Genomic DNA, 22,997 nt, shown 5'->3' on the forward strand with positions numbered 1-22,997 from the left:
CAGCCAGGAGCCTGACACAGGGCTCAATCTCAAGAAACATGAGATCAGGACCTGAGCCAAGATCAAGACTTGGACGGACGCTCAAGCAACTAGGCACCCCTGAGCTGTGTGTTTTCTGAGTCCAGCTCCATTATTTCCAACGATGGCTTATGTTCAGTCATTGATGCTGTAGATTGTGTTTAAAGCAATCTAGTGTGTTACCCAAATCATTTCCATTTGAAGTGATTTAATTGAAAATCAAAATGACTTTTCCTTAAGCAGTTCCTTCAAAGTATTCTCAGATATGATGAACCAGGTGATGGCTTGGGGAAAGGGATCCTTGCTAGTTATCCTAAAATCTGTCAGTCATCAAGAATATATCCAGACCCTTTTATGTACACAGAAAGCACCTGACATAGGCTAGGATTTAGCTCAAGACCTGCCCAGCCGAGATGTTACTTATTTCACAAATTAGAATTCTTATCAGGAGTGGGAAAGTTTTGACTTTAAACTTCACCTCTTTTCCCTGTAATGACTGAAGCAAATTCAAAAATTTCAGTGTACTCAGGGCACGTGGGTGGCTTAGTCGGTTGGGCCTCCCACTTCCGCTCAGGTCATGATCTCACAGTCTGTGGGTTCAAGCACCGTGTGGGGCTCTGTGCTGACAGGTTGGAGCCTGGAGCCTAGAGCCTACTTCTAATTTTGTGTCTTCCTCTCTCTCTTCCCCTCCCCCATTTGTGCTGTGTGTCTCTCTGTCTCTCTCTCTATTTCTCTCTCTCAAAAAATAAACATTAAAAAAATTCAGTGAAAAAATTCCAGTGCACTAGAAAGAAAAGTTAAGTTCGAAAAATTATATTAAACAATCGATTACAAAAGTTACCTTTCTAAGAAAGCTCTTTTCAATAGCAATATTCCTAGCGTATTTCAAGTGTGATATTTTCAAACTTTTAACATAAAACAATTTTTCATGAATATATGTAAATGCAAGGCAAAATTGAAATACCTGTGATTTTTAGAAGCTACAAGTTTCCTGGCTCCATTTCCTGGCTGAGTCGCAGAATCACCTGAAGGAATCATAACAGACTGAGCTCTCCGGACCCCTCTTTAGGATGATCTCTTTTGTTTTGTCATTTTTTCCCCCAAGTTTGGTGAGTCATTTTGACTCTTCTGGTCCATAAATATGTTGGGAACCTGTGAGGTACTTTAGTATCCATCCATTCCACCACCCCTGTTCCCACAGTTTGCAAAAGAGAAAACAAGAGTTGAGGTTCAGAGCCCCATTCTCAGCCCAGTGCACGCATATGCATCTATACTGATTCTTTCATGCACAGTATTTATCTCAGTAAGCGCTCTGGCAGTTAATTAGCCAAGAGAGCTGAATTCCTTAGAACTCTTTAAAGAGCTTGTTTGTAATTCATATAAGTGATTTAGAAAAGTGGGTTTTTTTCCCTGTTCTTTTTTAATCTAAATAGAATGTGGTAAACAAATGCAAAAACAGATCAAAAGTGAGTACCTTCTGTGAGTGCATACCAGTTGGGAAAAAAAAATGATTTAAAATTCTATTGAGTATCTGTTGATAGAGGGCTAAGTCTTTGCATAGGCATTTATAAAATTATAATACACAATGGAATATGAAATATTTTTATTGAGCTTTTTTATGTATGTCTGTGACCTGTAATCTCAGGAAATCTCAAATGCCTTTGATTCCGCTTTAAGAAATTTGGCCTTTTCTTTGAATTGCTGTGAACTTTGAGTAGCTGCTGAAGTGAGTAATGGTAATAAAAGGAGTATTTTTATTGTGTGTTAAGTCTTAAATGGCTGAAACTGCTCCTCGAGGAAATGGTTTCCTTCCTCTTTTTGTCCTATTCTGTTTTGTTTTAAGCAACATCTTCTATTCAGATAGTAAATTTAGGTAAAGGAGACAGGATTTCTCAAAACCAGTGTGATGAGGTTCAGGACAGCTAAGAACATTGTCTTTCATAAAATCGTTTTCTCTTTGAAATTATTCCATAAGAAGAATTTATGATTTTGCACACTACAGAAGACTTTCCAGAATTCCAGAAGTTTTCAAAACAATCTCATATGGTGACATCTGACTGAGGAGAGCTTTCACCTATGAAATGCCAAAGTCATATTAAATACTTTGAAAGGAACAGAGGCTTTAAATAATAGCACTCAGAGTTTAAATAACTACCTCCGTTCTTCTCGGGAATTTAAATTCCCTGGTTTAATGGGTTCTGACTCTACTTTCTCATTCTCAGTTTCTGTCTAAATTTTGTGCTCAGACATGAACACTTTCTCTGTTAGATGTTTTGACCCTGAACGGAACTCTTACCAAGTCAAAGCAGAATATGGTCTCTCTGTTAAAACAAATGTAACTTATGAATAGAATGGTGCCCTGGAGAAGCACCTTCTCTTCATACAGGTGAGCTGATTATTGCCAATGAACTTGAGAGCTGCTCTCCTCAACTCATCTCAGGAAAGGCCACACTTTACTTTGGAATACCCAGTACATGTCTTAGGTCAAAAGGTTCTGTAGGTAGAAACCAAAAGATGTTGCCCTTTAGTAAGTGTGTAGCTCATGCAGACACTTTGGGTAGTTCACATCATTAACCAGGCACATCAGTTCTTTCTTCCTCTTAGAAATAAATGAATTTGAACAGAGCAAAATCATGATGATATCAGTCCATGAGCTTTGATCCTATTTTCTTAACTCACCTGAAGGAATAAAACTGTAATTTTCTTTGTTTTAGGACTTGGCTAAATGCCTTCTAAAATGGAGATAAAATAGTCTGTGGGGGCAAATGTACAATTTTGGAATTAGGAAATAGTTAAGAAAGAAGTGGAAAGCATTTGCTGGACAACACACACACACACACACACACACACACACACACACTCATTACTGAGAGCTCCTGTACAGTAACCTTTCAGCTGTATTGTCCTTATTGATTTCATCTGCACACCAAGCACTGCAATGCAATGAAGAGGAATCACGGTGTGTGGGGTGAGAGGAGAGTGGTTGGCTAGGAGTCTGCTGTCTGCATTGAAGTCATTGCAGGATTCAGGTGTTAATTGGCCTGTCCAACATGTCTGAGGAGCAGAACCACAGTCCTTGCAGGCTCAGGAGCTTGTCTTTGCTCTCTGTACAGCAATTTCTGGGCTTGAGAATTCTGGCCCACTTCCAGAATGTGTCTTTCCCAGAACTCATCTGAAAGACATGGGGTTAGGCTGTGTTCTAGGTCTCAACCTGCCTGAGCCTCGACCTAGAACCTGTTCTCCAGCAGAAGAGCCTGGGCCTTGGTGTGTTTAAAAATGTCTCCAGGTAATTCTAACGTCACTAGCATTGCTAATGGGCCAACTCTGTGATCTTGGAGATCTTTTCTAGCCAGCCCAACTCTGTGAAGAGCAGTGGAGGAAGTAGCATCATAAGGACATTTGATTTATAGGTGGAGGGGAATGTAGAAGGTCAACGACAACTCAATGATTGCTTTCCCTCCTGCTCCTACTTTTCTATTGCCTGGAACAAGAGGTTACTGAAGCTGAGGATGCTAAAGGCCTGTGCCAGCTGTGCCAGTGCCCAAAGACAGAGGATTTGCCCCCTGTGCACTGGGCTTGGTAAGTCCTCAGGCTCTCAAAGGGTGGAGATAGTGGAGAAGTTCATTGAACATGCATTGCCCCCTCCATCCCATGTCAGTCTGTTGGCCCCTCATTCTAATAGAGATGCAAACAGTGCTCAGTGTTTCTTCCTTTTCCTGTGTAAGAGCTCATTCAGATTAATAATGGGAAGAAACATCTGAGGAGAGGAAAGTTGTGGATCATGAAAAAGGATGCTGTGAACTCTCAGCAGCTCCTCACTTTCTAGAGACTATGCATATAAAGGATTATGGTTGGAGAACATATGAAGGGGAATTAAAGACACAGTTTCGGGGTCAGATAGACCTGGGAGCGGATCTCATTTTTCTCACTCAGTTTTGTCAGCTGGGGCAACTTAACGTGAGTCTCCCATTTCTCTTCTCCATAATGGGCCTAATAAGGCTAACTAGAAAGGCTGCCGTTTTTAAAGTGCTTCCCCAGACGGTTCATCTAACAACTGGGGATAGCACATGGTAACGTGTTCAGCACATCTTACGTATTCAACACACAGTCGCTAGTATTCTTATGACACTTGTAGCCCTGTCTACTCGTCCATTCTTTCTCTTCACACAGGCAGATTGTCCTCTTACCCTGCCCCCACTCTAGTCTACCTTAGTGGCTAGTGCCATGGAGGCTATTGAGAACCTAAAAGTTCAGAATTGGAGAAAATGATGGAACGCTTAGAAATGTCAACATTTCAAGAGTGCTGAACCCAGGTCAGGTTCCCAGATAGGGCTGGCCTTTGTGGTAATATCTCCTCCTACTACACCATCTGTCATCCCCAGACCCTATCTGCCAACATTTTCTCCCTTAGATATGGTTCTCTGAAATTCCATCCATTAAAGCACCATCCCATGTAAGAAATAAAAATTCCAGAATATAAAATACTCAAGGGAAGATCATTCACATGTTAGTGTGAACTGGTTAAATCTGTGGGCTTTGTTCTTACTGCTTGTCTCAGAACACTGGAATTTAGGATGTGGGGTTTAGAGTGGAAGGGGAAAGGAAAACACTTTTTCTAAAGGAATTTAGGAGTTTATAAGCCTCTGGGTTAAGTCTGGGTGAGACTCCCTCTTGACCAGGAGTGCCAGGGAACAGAGTTGTTAGGAAGTAGCATAGGGATAAAGAAGTGAAGAGAAAAAGGAGCAAATGCAACTTGCAAATTACAGCCATCATTTCTCTGGTTTGCCAGGCATCATATGCATACAAAGGAGAGAGGAAGCATTGCTCCTCTTGGCCCTCCCCCCCTCGTACTCTCAGGGCTCAGACCTCAGGCTGATACTATCAAAATGAACTATTGAAGTCATGGCCTGCTGTCCCAGCACCATTTACTGCATGTCCTTTGTGGACTGTACCAAGTGGCAAACTGACAGGTTGAAAGGAAATTTAGAGCAAGCTCATTGAACTGGGGTCTTACAATGGCTTATATTCTTCCCTTACCTGTTTAAATGAATAGCCAAGGATAGATCCTCATTCATGATGATTGCATTGTTTTGTAAACAGAACAAAATGCATTTTTCCAGGCATGTTTCTATTTGGTTGGTTTGTCATTCTCCCCCAATAAATTTTGTTTTTGAACTAAATTAATAAATAAGCACAATCAGGGGCACCTGGGTGGCTCAGTTGGTTAAGCGTCCGACTTTGGCTCAGGTCATGATCTTGTGGTTTGTGGGTTCGAGCCCCGCTTCGGGCTCTGTGCTGACAGCTCAGAGCCTGGAGCCTGCTTCGGATTCTGTGTCTCTCCATCTCTCTGCCCCCAAACCCCTATGCTCATGCTCTGTCTGTCTCTGTCTCTCAATAATAAATAAATGTTAAAAATTTTTCATAGAAATAAATAAATTAGCACAGTTAAATCCATTTCTCCCCACTAATGCCAAGCTTACATCTTAGTCTGAGTAAGTAAACTTCTGTGGTAATTATAAGTGATGGTCTGAAAACAATTTCATTGCAAGCATGCTCTTACAACCTTTTTATTTCATTTACAAAATAACTTGTAAATGTATTCCTACGATCTGAATTAGGTTGTATTTCTCTTGGGTCACTATATTTAACTTGTCTAGCCCTACTATTGTATTTTTTCTTTTCCATTAATTCTTTTTTTATATAAATGTTTATGTATTTATTTGAGAGATAGAGTGCGTGTGAATGCACCTGAATGGGGGGGAGGGGTAGAGAAGGAGGGAGAGAGAATCCCAAGGAGGCTGTATACTCAGTACTGAGCCCAACACAGGGCTGAATCTCATGACCACGAGATCACGACTTGAGTTGATATCAAGACTCAGATACTTAACCAAACTGAGCTACCTAGGCACCCCTCCGTGAATTCTTATTACCTATTTTTCCTAAACATCTAGACAACACCATTAGAGAAACAGTAGTGAAAATTGCCACAGTAACAATTAATATTCTGTTTTACAGTGTAGACTTTCACAACACCATCTCATTTGATCCTCACATTAACCTCTCAAAATACAAAATACAATAAGTTCATGTTCACTTTAAAGCAACTGAGTTTGACAGAGGCACTTGACTTTCTAAAGGTCATACAGCATTAGGCTCCAGTCAACTTGGCCTCTTGATTCCAAGTCCCATAGTCTTGCAGGGGTAGCATTAATTACATTCTACACCAGTGGTTCTCACATTTGGCTATGCCTTGAAGTCATCTAGAGAGTTTTAAACATTAGTGATATCCTGGTTCCACCCCAGAGATTCTGATTTAATTGATCTGGTGTGTGTTCTGGGCACCCAAAATTTTAAATCTCCCCAAGTCAGTTCTAATTCATAGTCTGGGTTGAGAACCACTACACGACTAGGCATTAGATTCAGCTATATGTTTTTCTTTTCTTGCTCATCATGCTAAAGCATCCTGCAGCCAGGGTCTTGTTTTCATTATCCTGCCACCAGCATTTCCTCCGGAGTAGCTGGCCTGGTCCCTTTTGCTTAGGAGGCATGTTGACCTTCTGCAGAATGTGGGAGGTGGGTTGGTCCTTGAAAGAAACTAAAATTCAGATAAATGGAGAGATCCTTTGCTTCAATGGATACTGTGATGAGAGACAACTGAGGATTATGGGAACTCCAGTGAGGTACAGCAGAGGATTTTGGATATTCCAGTGAGGTTCAGCAATGGATTATGGGTATCCTGATGAGAGACACCAGAGGATTATGGGTGAGCTTAAAGCCTTTAAAGAGACCAACAGCCTGGGTCCAGATCCCGACTGAGCCATGCAAGCTGTAATGACTGAGGATTGACTTAACCTCTTGAGGTCCTAGGGACCTTATTCCCAGTCATTCTCAGTCCGTGGATTTATAGTGAGCTCTTTTCTGGGGAGGCAGTGGAGGGGTAGAAGGCAGGCCAGGATTGTTGGGAGAACATGAGGGCACTGAGACAGCTGGGTCCATGAGCCACTCAGGAAAATAACCGGAGCATAGTGTAGGCCCAGCTTGGAGATCTCAGCCTGGAAGGAGTGAGCCCTAGTGCAGAGGTCTGAGGAAACAGTAGTGTCAAGGAAATCCCTGCTGGTAGGAAGACCCTGCTGGAAATGGAAAACCATTTCACTTGCATAAATAGGAAGGAATCATGGACACAAAGAAAACAAGACATGATTCTAAATTCACCCTAATTAGTGTTGCCTATTAACTGAGCTTGAGGCCTATTTTCCTTTTGTAAAGTTCAAACAATTAGCAAGTTTTAGAGAGTTACCAAACTAAGACTTTGTCCTTGGCGTAATGAAAGGCAGGCCCTGGAAAGACAGTATAAACTTGGCAGAGAGGATGTAAACAGCCAGAACCCAGGGCTGATCCTCACAAGGAACTCCTGGAACCCCTCTCATCCCAACAAGTTCAAAGCCTTTCATTTGGAACTGAATTTCCAGAATGGCCTGAAGCACAGTTGCTTCTGACACTTTTACCAGCATCTGGGATAGTTCTGGGTGCACAAAATTATCTGAGTTTCATGGCATGTCACACTGTGAAACTGGCATGCTTACTGTGTTGTGTAGCCAGAGTTATGGGCAGAATGCTTCAGGGTTAGTGTTTGTGGTGATGGGGAGAGTCTATAAACTGGTTTTCTGGTATCTTGGAGAGGAGGGCTGCTTGGAAGGGGTTGGATAATCTCATTATTAGTGTAATCAAGAACATAGGATGTGTTTACCAGCTGTTCATTGTCATGTGGCTGTGTACAAGGTGGCCAGTCTCTGCTATCCATATTCTCTAAGAGAGCAGTTGCTGTGTGACACAGGAAGGTGAGTCATAGTGTGGAGATGAACAGGATAGTTAGCAAGTCTAAGGTGCTCAGGAGGAAAGTTACCTCCAGTATCTAGCCACTGCATTTTGCATGTGAGAAAATAGTGTCACAGATAACCAAAGGGCTTTCACAAGGCCACACTGCCCAGGAGCAGCAGACCTGGAACAAGAAACCAGGTCCGTGGCTAGTTTTATATTTTTTCCTTCCCTGTGGCAACAGGGAAGCCCTAAGATGACCAGAGGTGGGATCTAGAAGACTATTTGTCAGGGAAAGTTGGAAGACCTGTAGGAGAGGCGTTTGTCTTGGGAGCCACAACTTGCCCAGTTCGTTATTCTTTAAATGCACAGTGACTTTGCATGAAGAGTGGCTATGCAAGTTTGTGATGCATGTATATGTTTATATATTTATTTATATTTAAATATATATTTATATAATGACTTTTCTGATTATCTTTTAGGATCATGCTTATTTCTTGCTAATTTATCTGAATTTTTCCTTCCCTCATTCACCAAGATGAATCATCTGACAGTGTTATAGGTATCTTCACCAGACAGCCCTTTGCTTCACCACTCCCACTGTGGCTCGGAGTGGCTTGTCAGAATGTACATCCCACTCTATGACAAAGAAGCACCTCAAGTGATAGCTTCCTGCTGCTTTCAGAGGTTAGGGATAAAAATAATAGTTTTAATGTCAAAAAGCACACCAGGACAGTATTTCTGGCAACATTTCTTCAGTGAAATCTTCAGTTGGGTCTTATTCTATGAGATTTGCCTGACTAGAGAGAGCAAGTATTATGTAAATTGTGCTAGAAAAAAATGTGATATTCTTGCTTTATCCTTAAGTTCCATTTAGGTGCAAATAGGTGAGGCTTCTGTCTGATCTGACACAAGCCCTCAGGAGAATTAACTATATAATCCATCTCTGACTTTCAAAAGTATAACTAATGCACCTCATTAGAGCTTTTCTTTTAGGTAACCCTGGGAAGGAAAAAAGGTGGGAAGAATGGAATGCCTTGCTAGGAGTGGGTCTATGAGTCTCCAGAAATTCCCAGGATATTTTAGGATAGATAACTTTATGGCTTAAAAGTTGATGTGTTCCTGTATGAGATAAATTTGGTGGGCATGTCAGTTAAAGGAGAAGCTTGCAAAATCTCATTTTCTAAGAGTGGAAATCAATTTAATGGTTCTTTTATCTTCTATGCAAATATTCTATCAGTCCACTGCTTTATGTTTCTAATGGCACAATACTTGCTTAAAAATAGTTTTCTGTCGAAAGTTCTTATGAATATTTAAGTCATTCAGCATTAATATTACACACAGTATCATTAGAAGTAAAACAAGGTAATATCATCCTCATTAAACATCATCATTTTCGACAATATTGGCTATTCATTGAGTGCATTCTGTATAGTGCAGGGTGTAGTGATGTGGTGTGATATGTAAAATGTTATTCCTGCCCCTGAAGGTCTTGAATTATAATTGGGAGCTGTTGAACTACATACAGTGTCTGTTTACTGAAATCAGAATGATAAAGTCTCTTCTCCATATGAACTATTTTGTTGTTGTTCTATTGTTACTTTTTTTAATTTTTTAAATGTTTGTTTATTTTTGAGAGAGAGAGAGCGCGCGCGGGAGAGGGGCAGAGAGGAATGGAATCCAAAGCAGGCCCCAGGCCCTGAGCTGTCAGCACAGAGCTCGACACAGGGCTTGAACTCAGAACCCAGGAGATCATGACTTGAGCCACAGTCAGATACTTAACTGAGCCACTCAGGCACCCTGCTGCTGCTGCTGCTGTTGTTGTTGTTGTTACTCTTCTTATTATCATATTTGAGCACTTAAAGAATTCTCTCTTAGCAGAAGCAAAATTGCCTCCCAATTCACTTGAGTTTAACAGACACAGAAGATAAATTAATTTCTGCCATCAATGATCAAAATATATATATATAGTGTTGACCATATTTTCTGAAACAAAAATTTGGACATATTGGTCATACAACAATGTGTATTTATGGGGACAGAGAGAAAATTTTAAATTGTTTGAATTTACTTTAAAATGTTCTCCAGGAATCTCAGACATATAGCTATTGAAGACATATATAAAGACATCAGTAATATAGCAACCCACATACTGCTAACTAGTTAATGCCTAATTATCAGTTCATTTTGGGATGGCCGTTGCTCAATTCATGAGCTCAGCTTCCCACTCGAGCCTCTCTGGATCCCCTGTCCTATGAATTCTTTCAAAAAATGGGGGCAGGGCAAGAGGGGGCAGAGGAGGAAGAGAAAGATTGGGTGCAAATTTTGACATTAATTTATGAGTTATTGTTAATGAACTCCAAGTGTTTAAGTTTAACCATTAGCCACTGAAATTCCTCATCTACATGACAGTCTGACTGCTGTTGGTTTCTTTCTGCACAGGTTACACTCAGACAACCATCCAGGGACTATAAACATGTAATTTCTGTTGTTAATCTTCTTAGATGTCCAGCCATCTGGAGCATACCTTTAATGAAAATTATGGCCGAGTTTTTTACACCATCCTTTCCCACAGTAGAGTTTTCCTTTATGTAAAATGCCTTTAGAATTGAACTTTTTTTTTGAGGAAATAAACGTTGCTGATAGATGGAACAGACAATAAAAGCATCATCTGAAAATTTATTAACGTAACTTCACAGAACTGTTCAATATGGAAGATAGTTTGCAACATTGAGGAGTGTTTTGAGTGAAGAATAATGTGGAGTAGATGTGAATTGATATGCCAGTGGTCGTGGGTTCATATTAGAGACATAAAGAAAACGCTTTGTTCTCTTATCCATCATACACATTTAATCTTGGGGATTTTACTGTGTGCTTGGTTCACTTTGTAAGTCAAATCCGGGGATGAAAAAGAAGAGTTTTATATATTTTGCCTGACAGTAGTAATGTTAAACTGTGAACAAATTGGGATGTTCTTTTAAAATCCTGTGATTTATATGGCGCTATTTTTCCCCCTTTAAAATTTAGTATGCTGGTACTGAACAAAAGCTGCTAGCAGTCCCTGGGAATGTTGCTACAGTATTTGGTGAAGTGCTATCTAAAGTGACAATATATTCTGTACACCCTCCCCACCACCAGAAAACAAATGAGTAAATAAATCCTAGAAGCTGAAGCCACGAGTGTGCACTGGGGTGGCTGTAGGCCAGACAATTGGCCTCTACATTTCCATTTAGCTTGTATCATGGTGTGTGTTTATATTTTGAACTAATTGAATCATCATTAACTATGGAAGTGGTAGTGGTTTGTTAAACCTGTTCTGCTGATAGTCTAAGGCCAAACCTGACATCTCTGATAAAATCACCCACTCCCTAGAGGAGTGGCCCAGGAGCCTTGGAAGAGATGTTGTTAGCAGCATGGTTCATAGTTAGATAAATATCCCGATTCTCAGATAAAATTACCACATAGGATGAATCTATGGGTGCATGAGAAAGTCTAGAAGAAAGAACTTGAGTCTGTGGAAAGAGCATGGCATTGGAAATCAGAGCTGCTTTTAAATTCTTGATCTCTGACTTCCTGTTAACAAATCACTTAATAACCTATTAGAGTTTGTTTTCCTGTCTGTAAAGGGGGTCTAGACTGCCTTATGTCCCCATTGCTCTGAGCATGGAAAATGGTATTATGAGGTTGTTTGGTTTAACTCCGAGGTGTTATACCAATACTAGATGCTATTTATTGTGCCTTTGATGTCCTAAAAGGAACTTGATGTTTCGTGCTAACATCTCCCAAGTCTCTGCTTTATGTGATCGGTCCTAAAGTATTATTACTGTTAATTAGTCAGTGGATTTAACACATGGTTGGATATTTAAAATGAAATAACTCTAATCTAACTTCTACAACTGTCTAGCTTTCCAAGGTTGGATAGTTTAATGTGTCTTCACATTCACCCTGGTTTCGTTTTGCTGTCTACAGGTAAGAAAACTATGGGTACTTGAGGTGGGTTCTTTCCTTCCTTCTTTCCTTCCTTCCTTCCTTCCTTCCTTCCTTTTTCTTTTTCTTTTTCTTTTTTCTTTTTCTTTTTTCTTTTTCTTTTCTTTTTTCTTTTTTTTTTTTTTTTGAGCAGGACTAAGAGATAAGGTAGTCCCCATCAGAAAATAAGTAATATGCTAGAACAGAGTAAAACTATCACTACTATCCACCCACTGTGTCTGTGTGTTGGCTTTATGCCAATCATCAGAGTTAAAAAATAATAAAAATTGATAGATGAGTAATTTTTTAAAAAAATTTCTAAAGCCTGGTGACCAGTAGATGCTTGTTGTCATTCCTCCCATCAGCAAATGCCCTCAGAAAGGATTCTGGTTGGGCATCATTTCCTGTGAGTGTTAGAAGTGTCTTTCCCTAAACTCTCTTACTGTTGCTCACCAGACCTTTTTTGTTTCTTACAGGCAGGGAATGGAATGTGCTAAATGCAAAGGTTGCATTAGGTGACTTCTTTTTTTTTAACATTTTAATTTTTTTAATGTTTATTCATTTTTGAGAGAGAGAGAGGATGAGCAGGGGAGGAGCAGAGAGAGAAAGGGAGACACAGAATCTGAAGCAGGCTCCAGGTTCTGAACTGTCTCCACACAGAGCCCAATGTGGGGATCAATCCCTCGGACCGTGAGATCATGACCTGAGCTGAAGTCGGATGCTAAACCGACTTAGCCACCCAGGCGCCCCACATTAGGTGACTTGTATCTTAGGGCCCAAGAGAAGTACACAGCAAAAAGAGGAATGGGTTTTTCAAGGGAAAAAAAGGATAAAGAGAGAAAAATACATGCTGGAAAAGAAGCACAAAGATTTTAGGAGGCAAGGTATCTTCTGGATCTAATCTTAATAGAATTCTGTATTAAAATCTCTAAACTTTCAGCAGTATTTTATATACTTATCATCCCAAGCTGAGTTTTTACAGATGCTCAAAATCATATATTTTTAAAATTTTTTTTTAATGTTTGTTTATTTTTGAGACAGAGAGAGACAGAGCATGAACGGGGGAGGGTCAGAGAGAGGGAGACACAGAATCTAACAGGCTTCAGGCTCTGAGCTGTCAGCACAGAGCCCGACGTGGGGGTCGAACTCACGGACCGCGAGATCATGACCTGAGCCGAAGTCGGCCACTTAACCGACTGAGCCACCCAGGCGCCCCAAAATCATATAAATTTAAAGAGACCTTTGGATTAGTCTATTTCTGTGCTTTTTATTCACAGATGAAGAAATCAAGGGAGAGAGAAATTATGTGACTTGACTAAAATCACACAGCTGTTTAGTGGCACAGCTAGGACTATAAAGTAGATTTCTTATTTCTACTTATTCTGAAATTGGGTACAAAGGGCCTTTGTTCCCACTGTGGATCAGAATAGATCACAGTGACATGGAACTTGTTGGCCCTCAAGAAATGGATGAGGTTGACTCTCCTTTCCTCCTGTCAAATAAAATGCCAACATAGTGACACACAGTGCCTCTTACCTCTGCCCTGACTTGGGGTGCTTCATTCGTCCTTACAGTCCTGGACTGACCTAGCATCACGCCCCAGGGATGGGGTAGGAGACAACAGGGCCACCATCTTGAAGTCAAGCCTTTGTACCACAACCAGGCAACTACACTCCCAGTGGGACTGAAGAGGGGGAAGGGGCCAGAAGGTTTAAACTTCTTTCATCACTTTTCTTACTATCATTGTGACAACCAGCTGCCTCTTTCCTACCTCATGTAAATCTCTAATGGGCAGATTTCTCCTTATTTTTTCAATCCAAAGAAAGGGGAAAGCAAGCATTATTTTTAAATTAGGAAGGCTTTCCCAGCAAGGGAGTTGTAACTCTTTCACACTGCACATGTAGAAACTATCTCTTGGAAATTTAGTGTTCCTTGCTGCAGAATTAATAGTTATAAACTACTAATGCCATCTGTGAGAAGGAACAATCATAACATGGTGGGCACTGAAGTGTCAGACCTCAAATAGGAATTTCCCAAGGGCATCTTGTCACACTAATATAGAGTAGTTTCTATTATATGTCAATATTTGACATCTATTACTGAAGTAGGATTTAGCAAGTTATGGGTGACTATGTCCCAGTTTGCCTGGCTTACACCTACTGTCCTAATCTACTACGAATAGCCACTATCCCCCTTTAGTCTCCAGTGGGTATTGGTTTGGATGATTAGTTATGTGTCCATTTTAAATATTAATTTATAAAGAATTAAATATGCAGCCATAAAAGCTTATCTGAAGTGATTTATGTTTTATGCTTACGCATTTCATCCAGAGATCCTTAAGCATGGATTAGAATCACCTGGGGTGTTCTCTAAAATTAAAGATTCCTGGCCCCACTCCTAGACACTGTGACTGACTAGTGCCGTAGTTGGCCAAGGTATCTGCGTTTTAAACACACAACACTTTTTCCTTGTCACTGCCACCCTGACTCTGATGCCAATTGCTGTTGGCCCACTACGTGAACAACAGTGACCCAAGGAAGTGTTAGTTATTTGTCATTGTGGGAGGAGCTTCTTACTAAACAACCAAAATTACAAGATGATTTACAAACTATGAGGTCTCATTTTGTGAAACTGTCATTTTAATCATTGTTCAGTGAACTCCTACTTAGATGATTGCAGTAGTATCTTATTTTCCCCACATCTATGCTAACCTCCCTCCAATCCATCCTTCACAGTGTACCACAGGGCTAGTCGAGAACACAAATCTACCCTGTCACCTCTTCGACATGCACATACACAGGTGCGCAGAGGAAAACAATGGCTTCCCACTGATCTTAGGGTAAAGGCAAAGTTCCTTGACTTGTGGCATAGTCCCATCAGCCCATCAGGCCTCCTTTCAGACTTTTTAAACTGACCTCTCTTCTTCCCAACTCATAGTCATTTCCTGGCTAACTCCCACACTTTTCCGGACTTTCTTTTGCATCCTTCTGTTACTTGTTCTTAGAGCAACTGAAAAGTCTTTCTCACAACGCATATAGCAGTACTGTTTTACATTTGCTTGTGACATTTTGAGTAACTGTCTCCTTCCTCAAGACTCTACGCTCCCGAGAACAGGGGCCACCTGTGTTTTTATTCACGTTTCTTCCCAAGACATCTTCCACAGTGCCTGGCACATAGGAGCTGCTCAGTAATTATTTATTGGATGGATGGATTAATTAGTTATTGAGTAAGGTGACCACAAGAAACTTTCCTTGGGTCCCACTATGTGCTGGGCTGGGGGAAACTGGTGACCCAAAGATGAGTAAAAGATGCTTTTGGGGGAAGAGCATTATGATCGTTTTCCTCCACAGTGTTTTTGAGTGAACAGTCGCTGGCCATCATTGAAGAGCTACACTGCATGCTCTCTGCTCCCTGGACTGTCATCTGTCTGAGATGAACCGATATGACCCAGAGCTTTGTGTTGATTGATATTATTTTACACAGGCCTGATGATGCTGACCACTTGAGAACAAAAGATGAGGGCTCCCCCAAAGGTGAATCATTACCCTGGTAACCACTTAGAGAAACTTACAGCGCTAAGGATTGCTTTATGTACTGACAAGGCAAAGTTTGATTTAAACCCTTGGAGAGTAACTGAGCTCCTAAATCTTTAGCTTCCTGCATACTGGCTGGTATTTGTTGAGGCAAACAAGCTTATGGTCTCAACCATATATGAAATATGTGGGGAGTGAAAGTTGTTTGTGTGCTGGCCTCACTTTTATAGAATTCACTGCTGATTAAAGTCCATAAAGAACTAAAACATGAAAACAGGTCACCTCTGGAATCAACTTATTCTGTTCACAGTTTGACATCCTCAGGAGTAGACTTGGCTTATTTTTATGTATTTATTTATTTATTTATTTATTTATACGTGGAGGTTCAAAAGAATATATTTCATTTACAACCAGATGTTTTTGTCTTCTCTCTTGCCATGTGTATCACAGATGATTATTTAGCAAACAAACTAAAATCTGGTTGAAATGAGTTATTTACATGTGGATAGAATACAGATACTTGATTTAAAAAATATATTGTCATGCTTTTATGCATCTAATATAAATTCAGTAGCTAGCTTTTCTGAAATGGACAGTAGTGACCTGTCAAGTACGGTATAGCTGTGTTTCCAGCTCTCTCAGATTTTTCTCTCTTCCACCACTTTCTCTTTGCTTATTTTTCTCTTGCTCACCTACTTATGTAGTATATGTCCTTTCTATCTTCCCTCTTTCTGGTTGTTACATTATACTCTAACATTCTCACACCAGTAAGTGGTTGCGACACAAAAGTGAAGGAAAGGACAGGAAAGATCATCCTACCTTCCAGATTGGTTTCAGGGCATTTACAGTACAGAACACAGCAAAGTGTGCTTTTAGGATGGTGACTGGTCTAAGCAGTGGACAGATATGGCTTTCTTTCTTAGACAGTGTCATATCACAACAGTTGCAAGTCCCCTCTTTGTCTGTAATTGGCATTGGCAGTGCCCTGCCCATGCTCCAGAATCATCTAGAGTACTCCTTTGACTTCCAGCTATCAGTGTTTGTGCCAGGGGGTACTTCTACGTGAGAAGTATGGGTAGTTTCACTGCCTATGGCAGGCTGGAAATACCAGGAAACTGACATCCCAGCAGGTAGCCACAACCATTGTTCTTATGTGGTTGGTGCCTAAAAACTCCAACTCCCTCACCTCTGGGGTGGAATGATTCTGAGCCTGTGTTTGGCCCCATTTTTCTGAGTGTTCTGTGGTTTCAGCTGTAGTTGCTTTGTGTTATGCCCTTTAATGGCTCCCATCTCTTCCCTGGTCACTCTCATCCTTGTGTTGCCTGGTTTCTGAGATCTTCATTCTTTAAGAACTTAAGCTAGACATTAACCAGTGATATAGAAACACTAACTCAGGAATTAAGCTGCAAAGTGATATTTTTCAGGGGGCCACATTTGAAAAACCTTGACTTTTCCATCAGTGTCCTTCATCCTCTGCCCCCTCTGCTTGGGAGGTCTCCTCTTCACCATTCCCACCTGTGCTGTCCCTCTTCTCTTTATTTCCTCAAACAGCTCAGTTTTCTGTATCTTGAGAAAGGTTTCCTCTTATCTCTGTGATGCCCTTTGGCTACAGTTTTTTGTATTTCCTTCCCATCCCTGCCAGACTTTCAGATAAGCATCTACGAAAATTGCCTCTATTATCTCTTTTTTTCACTTTTTGCTTAACCACTGACAATGTGGGTACCATCATCACACTTTAGCTCTCAGGTCCCCACTAATAACCTTATTACAAAATGTAGAGGCTCTTTTTCTGTTCTCCTGTCATCTCTGCCACCATTGAGCATATTGACATTTCCTTCCTGAAAATTGTGTTGTGTAATTGAATTGCTAGAACTTTAGCCATGGAAGGAGCAGTTAGTCCAACCGCTTCATTTCACATCTGGGTGAAAACTGAGAAGTAATAAAGTTGGATGATTTTCCCAGTAAGGTGCAAACATGTAAAAGCTGGGCTTTGAATCCAGGGCTTCTGACCTTCCATCTAGTATGAGAACTGTTTTTGGGAATTTTTTGTTTAAAAAGTTCACAGTGTTCCTAGTTTTTATTTCTTCCTATATAAAGGTGTCCCTGCCAGTCTCCTAGCTCCTTCCTTTCGTAGCCCATTGCGGCAGTCAGGATGAGGTTTCTAAAATGTAAACCAGAATCTTTCAATTCCCTGATTAGCCTCCAGTTCTCTATTGCAGTTGGAATAAAATCCAAACTCCTTTCATGCTCTGCAAGACCTCCCATGTTCTAACTCTTTCTCTGATGACATTTCCTACTATTCTTGCTCTTACAGTCACTATGCTCTTACAGTCACGGACTCCTTCCTAGCTGGTCAGCAAGGAAACCTTAGCCTTGCTTCTGGACTCTGGCCTTGCTCTAACTTGTTTGGAATGCTTTTATCCCAGACCGTTGCTTGACTGCTTCCTCCTCATCATTTGGTCTCAGCTCACATGGCCACCTTCTCTTATGCTGATACACCTTACATTGATATCACCCTATCTAAAAATTTTCTTTAGACACACCGCTGACCATACATCATACTGTTTTATTTTCTTCATAGCATTTACCACTAGCTACAATTATATAACTTCTTGATTTGATTTGGCGTTAGGAATGTTTCCCATCATCAGAATATAAATTCATGAAATGTAGGAATTTTGTCGTGTCTGCCATATGTCCGGCACCTAGAACAGCAAATGGCCAATAGTTCACACTCAATAAACATTTATAGGATGAACAAATTAATGAATGGTGTCTGAATTTTTATTACTCATTTCCCAGAATCCTTTCTTTTTACTCTACAATCCTGTACTCACCTACTCTCTTAATATTTTCGTGTGTTAATATAATCTAACTGGTTTTCTCATAAACCAGTAGGGACAAAACTTAATTCCTTCCTGGGGGCCTTTGTTTCAGTTTTCTCTTCAACCAAAAAATCCCACTGTTTGTCTCTTTAACTATTCAAGTTGTATCACTGTATCAAAGCATAAGTCATGTTACATTACCATGAAATTACATCCCACAGTCCTCATTGATCGCCCTTTCTTCAAACTGTGTAAAATCACTCGTGCATTTTATGTAATCTAAGCACTCACATATAATCTATATCATCTTGAATCGTTTCCAGTTGTTTCATATAATAATATTTAGGCACTGTGCCTAGACACTTTGTGTGTGTGTGTGTGTGTGTGTGTGTGTGTGTCTACAGTCAATCCTCATTATGTCTGGATTTTGTATTTCTGAATTCACCTACTCCCTAAAATTTGGTTGCAGTCAATATGTGCAGTGCTTTGATGGTAAATTTAACGAACAGTGAAAACTCTGAGTCACCTAACACACACATTCCCGGCTGAGGTCAAACAAGGTACCACTCTGCCTGCTTGTTTTTGATCTCCTACTGTAAATAAATGTCCTTTGGTGTTCTATTTAGTACCACACTTTTCATATTTTATGCTTTTTATTAGTGATTTTGCTGTTCAAAATGGCCTCCAAACATAGGACTGAAATGCTACCTAGTGTTCCTAAGAAGGCTGTGATGTGCCTTATGGAGAAAACAGGTGTTAGATAACTTTGTTCGGGTATGCATTGTAGAACTGTAGGCTGCTAGTTCAATGTAAATGAATTAACAATACATATTAAATAAGGTGTCTTTAAATAGAAACACTCATAAATCAAGACAATGTATTGATTAGTGCTGACAATGTTGCCTACAGGAACCTAACCCTGTATTTTCCCTAGAAGCAGTATTTGCTAATTCAGTGTTCATGGCAACTTTATGGAACAGAATTATCAGGAATAATGAGAATTGACTAAATATGTGTGTATGCTCTATTTTTTGGCATTAACCTCATTTAGGTATTTAGAAGACATAGAAACCAAGAGCTATTGAAATTTAAGGAGTTTGCCCAAGATTATTTGCCAAGCAGGTAAATGGTAGATCTGGAATCCAGTTGTCATATAACCAAGTCTTTTGGTTTCTCATTCTCCACACCAGTAGCTCTTGTTTGTTTTAATTAGGTGTAGAATCCTAATTATTATAAGACATAAAGTGAGGAAGGGGGAGAAAAAACATGTGGAATTGGAGGAATGAGCAAACCATGATTCACACAGAGAAATAGATGTAGATGGCATTTTTTAAAACATGGCTTGCTTTACAACCCCAGTTTAGTGTTGAGACTGTAATTACAGTCTCACATCTTAAAAGAGAAATAAAAGGACCTCTTCATTTCAATTGGTAACTGTATATACTTTATGTTCCTTATCATGGAAATGAAAGTCTGACAAGTGACCAGACCTTAAAGAATCAAAGCATTAAAAATGCTGTCATAACCTGGATTTTTGCCCTGCCCTGAGGATGTCCACCTTAAACTTGCCTGACATTTATCTGGGCTGAAATACATGTGCTATAGAAGTGAACATATCTGCCTGTCGTATGTGGTTAAACATGCCGAGGCCTGATTTCATAAAGAGCTCTCACCTTCCTAACCAATTGTGCATTTCTATAGAGAGATGACAGAAGAAATTATATCTTGAAATCTGTATAGAGGAGTAACATGAGTCAAGTTACCGTGTGGTCTTCAGGTATATGTATATACCTATATACAAATACATGTATATCTATATATATGTACTTATACATGAAGACATATTTTACATACTTTATAATTTATTTTCAAAAATAAGTTAAACATTTTTGGAGCCTCCAAAGCACTTTTGTGAACAGTTTGGGAACAGTTTGAAAACCTGAATTTTCCCCCTGTAAGTAGATTGTACAGGGACCTAGAGGTTAAGAATTCTAGCTTTTGTGCTTCTTATTTGTAAATGATTTTATTTAGTGCTAAATGTAAAGAAGTCTCTCACCTCTGATGTTGCAATTTAGCCCACATGGTTGACAACCAGTTGTATTAAGACAAGGACTTCTGCAGTGTGTTGTTAGAATTAAATAGTGTGATGGAATGATGTCACCTGGTTCCGGAGCACATGAGTATTAATATATGTATAGAATGGATGAGATTTTTCTTTTCATATGATATTCTCTTGACATTTCTTTTTCCCTTGAAAACAAGAGGCAATCATAAGGCTCAAATTAACACTTCTCAACTTCCCAAAGCTGCCAGCGATAAGGTTGAGTGAGGAGCTTCCAACAGGGAGGAAAGACAAGATAACAACATTTTATGTCTGCCTCAAGGCTATACGACAAATCCTGAAGTGTTAGAAAAGGAACTAAAGGGTCCTTAAGAGCTGTGTCATCAAGCCAAAGGAACTAATTGGTTTCAGCTTAGAAATCTGAAATCACTATCATTTCAATATTTCATAATATTTTATTTTCCCTTAGAATAATTAAATAGTTGTATGTCCAGTGACTTTAATGATCTTACGTTTTGGAGCTAAGCTCTTCACATGTCAAGGTATAAGGGTTGATTTATTCTTTTTTCCCAGTTTAGAGTACAGCTGAATTCCATGGTGCAGCTAAAAACGGATTAACCGCATGATCCCATCCTAAGGTTTTTGTTGGCTGGGTCAACTCCAACAGGGCAGAGGACTTGTGCATTCAGAGGTATTGACCCAATGGCTTTATCCTGCGAGGATTCATTAATTTCTCTGTTGTGTTTTACTAATATAAGCACCACTGAGAATTTGTTTAACAAAATCTTCTCTACCTCAGCCCCAAAAGAATGCAAAAGCAATAGAGAGGTTCCAAACTTTTATGCCTCAGACTCTTGTTTATTTTTCAGGGGAGATTACCGTAAGCAATAATTCTTTCTCACTTCAGGAAAAACTGTCAGAGGAAGAGAGAAAACACAAGGAAGCTTTGGAAGGTCTTCACATGGTGGTGGATGAGGATTCGAGGAGCGAAAGCAGCAGTGTCGACGATGGGAAAGAAAACACCAAACTGCTGTTGGAAAGATTGAAAGCTCTAGAGGTAAGAAATGAAACAATTTTTTCATGTTTGAGGAAAAATGACAGTGCTCTGCTTCTTTTATTAACATTGGTTTTGAGTGAGAATAAGTCTTCCTTTCTCGGTTCTCCTAGACAAATAGGATCCTAAAATCTCCCATTGTGAATCATTTGCAATTGATGAGTAAGCGGTTAAAATTTGTAGCACTGAGAGTCTTGCCCTAGTGACTCTGATTGGAATGCCTTAAACAGTGTACATAGGACAATAATTCATTTTAAATTCAGTTCAGCCCTCAAACTGGATCAGTACTCCTAAAATGGCATGCACTCAAGGGAAGGTGCTGTGTGGTATTTCACTTTGTTTTCCCAATGCCTAATATAATGAATACTTGAGTGAGTGAATAAATAAAATACCCATTACTATATAAAGATGATTGCAAGAGGGGCGCCTGGGTGGCGCAGTCGGTTAAGCGTCCGACTTCAGCCAGGTCACGATCTCGCGGTCTGTGAGTTCGAGCCCCGCGTCAGGCTCTGGGCTGATGGCTCGGAGCCTGGAGCCTGTTTCCGATTCTGTGTCTCCCTCTCTCTCTGCCCCTCCCCCGTTCATGCTCTGTCTCTCTCTGTCCCAAAAATAAATAAAAAACGTTGAAAAAAAAATTAAAAAAAAAAAAAATAAAGATGATTGCAAGAAAAAAAATTTATAAGTAGTTGAAGCATGTCTTAAACAAAAACAATAACAACCTATGTGGAAATTTAGCATAGAAAACAGATACATGTAGAGGTGAGGCTGAGCTAAGGGTACTTTAAGGAGGATTTGGAGCCTCCAGAGCGCTTTGGAACCACTGGTCTTTTATTTAGTGGCCTTTGACATCCCTGCAAGTGCTAAATCCTGAACATTTATAGAAGTCTTCAAAGAACATTCCAGTTATTCTTTTTTTAATTTTTTTTAACGTTTATTCATTTTTGAGAGACAGAGACAGAGCATGAATGGGAAAGGAGCAGAGAGAGAGGGAGACACAGAATCTGAAACAGGTTCCAGGCTCTGAGCTGTCAGCACAGAGCCCAACACAGGTCTTGAACCCACGAACCATGAGACCATGACCTGAGACAAACTTGAATGCTTAACTAACTGAGCCACTCAGGGACCCCACATTCCAGTTATTCTTGATTGATATCTCACATGCTGAAAGACTCAGTGAACATGCCTTTTTCTATGAGTTGATTTAGCACAGAATAGGAACAGAATTACTTTTTAACCAGCCTACGGTGAGCCCATCTCATCTTAACTAGGTGCAAGGATCCTTCAGCTAACATCTACAAAATATAGTTCAACAGTAGGGTCTACAGAAGCCTGAAAATTAATGTGAAGAAACAAGACCCCAGAGAGGTCTTATTTCCTATGCTTGGTTACTGCAATTCTGCCTCCAATCTACCATGTTGTCTATAGTGAGCATGCCCTTTCCACACTAATTTCCTCAGCAAAGGTAAAGCAAAAGAGTTAAGATTATGGACTTTGGAGCCAGATTCCCATGTGTTTTTTTGTTTTGTTTTATTTTTTGTTTTTGAATCCCAACTCGACTACTTTCTAGTTTTGAAATCTTTGGTAAGTTCACTAGGCATTCTGTGCCTCTGTTTACTCAACTGCAAAAATGGGGATCATAACAGTAACCTGCCTTATAGGTCATTGATGCAGAGTTAATGTCTGCACAGCGATGCCTGGCACATGGTCTCCTCCATCCACCTACT

General features: G+C 40.0%; 1 protein-coding gene across 5 annotated transcripts in view; it reads left to right on the forward strand.

Annotated features, from left to right (window-relative positions):
• The window catches only part of NCKAP5 (NCK associated protein 5), a 968,925-nt gene that overhangs the window by 660,858 nt on the left and 285,070 nt on the right, over nucleotides 1–22,997 (forward strand). For all 5 annotated transcript variants that reach the window (XM_060622495.3, XM_060622496.3, XM_060622500.3 and 2 more), the window contains one exon: nucleotides 21,127–21,276. In XM_060622495.3, coding sequence (XP_060478478.1) covers nucleotides 21,127–21,276 — 150 coding nt within the window. The remainder of the gene's footprint in view (nucleotides 1–21,126; nucleotides 21,277–22,997) is intronic.

The sequence above is a fragment of the Panthera onca genome, chromosome C1 (assembly GCF_046562875.1).
Source record: "Panthera onca isolate mPanOnc1 chromosome C1, mPanOnc1 haplotype 2, whole genome shotgun sequence".
Taxonomy (NCBI): domain Eukaryota; kingdom Metazoa; phylum Chordata; class Mammalia; order Carnivora; family Felidae; genus Panthera; species Panthera onca.